At 52.4% G+C, this 4,761-nt stretch overlaps 1 protein-coding gene across 1 annotated transcript; it reads left to right on the top strand.

Moving 5' to 3' along the window:
- The first annotated feature begins 1,064 nt into the window (after window positions 1-1,064).
- SOX21 (SRY-box transcription factor 21) lies at window positions 1,065-3,494 on the top strand. The gene has a single exon (XM_043581630.1). The coding sequence runs from the start codon at window positions 1,067-1,069 to the stop codon at window positions 1,895-1,897; it is 831 nt and encodes a 276-aa protein (XP_043437565.1). The 5' UTR covers window positions 1,065-1,066; the 3' UTR covers window positions 1,898-3,494.
- The last annotated feature ends 1,267 nt before the right edge of the window (window positions 3,495-4,761 follow it).

The raw sequence follows: 4,761 nt of genomic DNA, 5'->3' as shown, positions 1-4,761 counted from the left end.
AGTTGCAAGTGCCGGGCGGCGGCCGAGAGGAGCCAGGAGCGGACGCAGCCGGAGCCCGGCCCGCAGCGCCGAGGCAGCGCCGCGCTCCACGCCCGGCGCGCTCCGGGAGCCTGAGCCAGCCGGTGCCCCTGGAGGAGCTCAGAGCGAGCTGAGCCGGCATGGCCCGGGGGACTACGGGAAAACGCGGCAGCTCGGCGAGCCGGGAGGATTTCCCCTGAGGCCCGGCGACCCCAGGCTTGCTCGAGCCTACAGCTTCCTTCCCGGACCTGCAGCCGGAGAGGAAGACCCGCGAAGCAGGTGCTGGGGAGGCAGGCAGCTCTCCCTCCAAACCCCCAGCCGCTTGGGGGGGGGAGGGGTTCCCACCAGCGAGCCCTGCCCAGAGTCTGGAAGACCGGCTGGTGCTGCTGTATTTGTATTTATACCCATTGCTGCGCTCTGCGTTCCCTTGCTGTTCCCGGACCTCCTCCGCCCCCCCCCTTCCTCCTCCCGGGCCACCTCCTCTCCTCCCCCACCCTCATCTGCTACTGTCAAATGAGAAAGTCACCGAGGAGAACCCAAACACTCCAGCCGCCGAGAGCCCCCTTTGGCACTTGGCAGCACGCGGCGGCGGACTCCTCGGCTCAACTTGGTGGGGTCTTCGCGACGCAACTTTCCGAGCTGCTGTGCATTTAAGAGAGAAAAGACCGAGGAGGAGGAGAGTTCTGCGGGGCAGCGACTACCTGCGGGGAGTTCGCGAGCAAACGCAGCCAGGGAGAAAGGACAAAAAGAAAGCAAAGGGCAAACTGCCACCGTGGGGTGGGGGCACCGCCGAGAAGTTACTGTGCCCCCGCGAGGATTTTCCGCAGCTCGGCCGAAGAGACCAGGGCGGCCCGGGGCGCGGCGCGGCCCTGGGCTCGGCCCCTAGCCCCCTCTTCCCGGGCGGGAGCGACGCCGGGGCGCGAAGTGGGGTGCAGCGAGCGCGGGCAGGCCGAACGGGTCCCCGTGGACAGCCAACATTGATTTCCTCCGGGCGGAGGGCGACGGCCCGGGCGGCGGCGGCGGGCTGCAGCCGCGGCACGGCGAGAGCATGTCCAAGCCGGTGGACCACGTCAAGCGGCCCATGAACGCCTTCATGGTGTGGTCGCGGGCTCAGCGGCGCAAGATGGCCCAGGAAAACCCCAAGATGCACAACTCGGAGATCAGCAAGCGCCTGGGCGCCGAGTGGAAGCTGCTCACCGAGTCGGAGAAGCGGCCGTTCATCGACGAGGCGAAGCGCCTGCGCGCCATGCACATGAAGGAGCACCCTGACTACAAGTACCGGCCGCGGCGCAAGCCCAAGACGCTGCTCAAGAAGGACAAGTTCGCCTTCCCGGTGCCTTACGGCCTGGGCGGCGTGGCCGACGCTGAGCACCCGGCGCTCAAGGCGGGCGCCGGGCTGCACGCGGGCGCGGGCGGCGGCCTGGTTCCTGAATCGCTGCTCGCCAATCCCGAGAAGGCGGCCGCCGCCGCTGCCGCCGCCGCCGCGCGCGTCTTCTTCCCGCAGTCGGCCGCCGCTGCCGCCGCCGCCGCCGCCGCCGCCGCCGCCGGCAGCCCCTACTCGCTACTCGACTTGGGCTCCAAGATGGCAGAGATCTCGTCGTCGTCGTCCGGCCTCCCGTACGCGTCGTCGCTGGGCTACCCGACCGCGGGCGCCGGCGCCTTCCATGGCGCGGCGGCGGCGGCTGCAGCGGCGGCCGCGGCCGCCGGGGGGCACACGCACTCGCACCCCAGCCCGGGCAACCCGGGCTACATGATCCCGTGCAACTGCAGCGCGTGGCCCAGCCCTGGGCTGCAGCCGCCGCTCGCCTACATCCTGCTGCCGGGCATGGGCAAGCCTCAGCTGGACCCCTACCCCGCGGCCTACGCCGCCGCGCTATGACCCCCGCGGGGCCGCCTCGCGAGGACCGGTGTGCACACGTGTACATATGTATAGGTACGAGCTCCGCGGCCTCCCCGTGCGCCCTCCCGCGACGGGGGCCCCGGTTTGTATGTACATAAGATGTATAGGTGCAGGCAGAGGCGGAGATGCCAGTCGGGGCGCGAGTGGCAGAGCGCGGGAGTGCTCGGGCGAGTGTGCGTGTGGATTCACAGGATCATTTCAGACCCGCACTTCGGCAGCCAACTCTAAGGAGGGTGGTTGTATCCGACAGCAGTTGATGTTTGCTTTGCACTTCGGAACCTGTTGCGTTTTGGCCCACAGAGGTGGAGGAGTAACTGTTTTTGACAAGTTGGGCTTTCCAGTTTTGTTTGTTGGAAGTTTATTGTCGGTTTTGTTTTTGTTTCTCATCTTTTTTTTTTTTTTCTCCTGGTCTGTGTCGCATGCACTCTGTTCAAGTGTTAGGTCTGAAATGGCTAGCACGAGGGAAAAGCTGATGTGTCATGAGTTTCTCGGAGCGAGATGACTCTGAGCAGCCTTGCTCCCTATTTGTACTATTTGACTTCGCGAATCTCTGTTCTCTCAAGCAGAACCCCCAGACGGGATCCATTCTTGACCAGTGACCGGCTCGAATATGGCCTTTTGTATGTGAGATGATCACGCTTTCTTTTGTTTATCACGTCATATGCAAATGAGAGCGAGAGCTCTTAAAAGCAAGGAATGCAAACAAGAAATGTGTATGAGATGAAAAGTTGTCAGTTGGATTTTAGCCCTTAAAAAAAAAAAAAAAAAAAAAAAAAAAAAGACTGCTAGGTTTCCCTGAATCCACTTGCTTGGATTTCTGACACAGTTTACAGAAAGATAAAAGGCACTGTTCCTATTATCCCCTTATGGCTGAGTTCACCTTAAGATTGTAAATGTGTATATGTCCGTGAAAACACTGAGTCTGAAAATGTGTTGTTGGCGTTGCCCTAAATTTGAGTCGGTTTTAGACTCTAAAGCATTTTGAGCAAATGTCAAAGTTAACTTTTAAAAATTGCGGGACTATTTCTAGAATCGCAATTTTATCTTAAGAATAAATCAGACTTTTTTGTCTGAGTGGTAATTATATATTTATTATTTAGCAAAACTGAAAAAAAGACACCAGAATTGTTTTGACAGATGTCTCTCATTTTCAGCTAGCATTTCTTCACCAACTTGAACCGCTTAAATGTGTTTTGGAGTTTCCTCCCTAATTAGCTTATTTTTTAGATTACCTGCAATTCATTTGCAAATTATGATAAAACACATTTTAGAGAAAAGAACCTCAATTATAGCTTTTTGTTCCTTTTTTAAATGTATATATTTTGACTAATGTTTGTGAATGAAGTTGGCTAACATGTATTTAGTTTCATTTTGACTTTATGTAATATAAAGTTTTAAAAAGTTTAAGTATTGGTTTTAACCTTTATGTGTAAATGGTTTTCTTGTGTGATCTTCTAATTTAATATTAGACGTCTAAACTATATCTGTAAATTAGAATCCGACTATCACTCTGTTCATTTTTTTTGAACAAAGAGTTTAAATAAAGCCTGAACCAGGGAAAAGAGAAAATCCTCTATTTCTTGTTGAGTTCCTAACAAGATTTTTATCTGAATTGCCCTTACGTGCCTGGTCCAGGTGAAGTGTAAGGTATCCTGCAAAGGCAGCCTTTGTTTCACTTTTGAATAGATTTACTAGGAAATCTAAATCAAGCCATTGTTATTCAGAGCCAAAAACCTGATTTATCACATTTTTAATCGTGAATAGGAAAGAAGATAAAAAAAAAAAACCCAAGTAGTTGTATTATCTTGGGGAAAAAAAAGCATTCATGAAGCAGTAGAACAGAGCCCATTGAAAACATCCAGACCGTTCAAAGCATTTCACTAGTTTCCAGTAACATTTTAAGAGGGGAAAGTTGCCTGACCACTTTATCTTGTTAGTAGGAGAGCCCCACCACTTAAGTCAGTGTAATTTGTTCCTGTATCTTTGGCATATTCCTTGTTTACACCTTAAGATTTTATTTGGAAGGGTAATCACTACTCACGACGGTGTACAACTTTTGGCCTCTTTAGGGCTTTATTCTGTCATACTAAATTGCTTTAAAGTAGAAGTATAACAAATTCTGATGCAGAGGGTTGAATTTCCAGGGCTAGACAAGTTTCCACTGGAGAAAGGCTTGAAATCATAAAGGATTTTCATTTTAGAAAAGAAATTATAGGGCACCAGGAAGAATATCAGAGGAAAAAAAAAAAATTAACCGTAAGGTGATCTTGATTTTCCGCCCACCCGGACAGAAATTCTCAAGATACAGGACTCAACTAGTCCTAAACTAGTTTCCCCATTGACAGAGACCATCTCTGGGAGCTGCACGTCTTTATAAGCGACCCGACTCTTTTAAGTCATTGTTTTCCCCCAACGGAATAATATTTTAAAAACCATGCAAAGTTTTGGAAATGTGAGAAACAGGCTCTCCTGGTTTGACCCTGATTTACTAATTAAAACGATCCCTCTCCTGTTATTCCCTGAGCTCTTTGCAATATTATAAGTTAATTCATATGGTTCTGAGCGATTATGCAAAACTAATTTGGACTGTCCAGGGGTAATTATCCCTGACACGGTTAATTAAATCCTTTCAAGGCTTCGTCTTTCCCTTTTGTAGCAGCCCATCACTTCTCAACACGGAACTTCCTGCGGCTTGCTGGAAATCACCCCAGCCCTAAATCTTAGCTACCTCCCTGAGCCTTCCAGCTCGGCCCCACCGGCCCGAAGATTCCCCGCCCCCTCCCACCCCTCCCTTTTTCCCAAAGATCAGCTTGTTCTGGGAGCAAGGCTCCTGAGTGTTGGTG

Source organism: Prionailurus bengalensis, chromosome A1 (assembly GCF_016509475.1).
Source record: "Prionailurus bengalensis isolate Pbe53 chromosome A1, Fcat_Pben_1.1_paternal_pri, whole genome shotgun sequence".
Taxonomy (NCBI): Eukaryota; Metazoa; Chordata; class Mammalia; order Carnivora; family Felidae; genus Prionailurus; species Prionailurus bengalensis.
This window is presented reverse-complemented; position numbering and strand designations above follow the sequence as displayed.

Coding starts and splice junctions, on each gene's coding strand:
- SOX21 (XM_043581630.1), top strand. CDS start 1,067: ATGTCCAAGCCGGTGGACCACGTCAAGCGGCCCATGAACGCCTTCATG.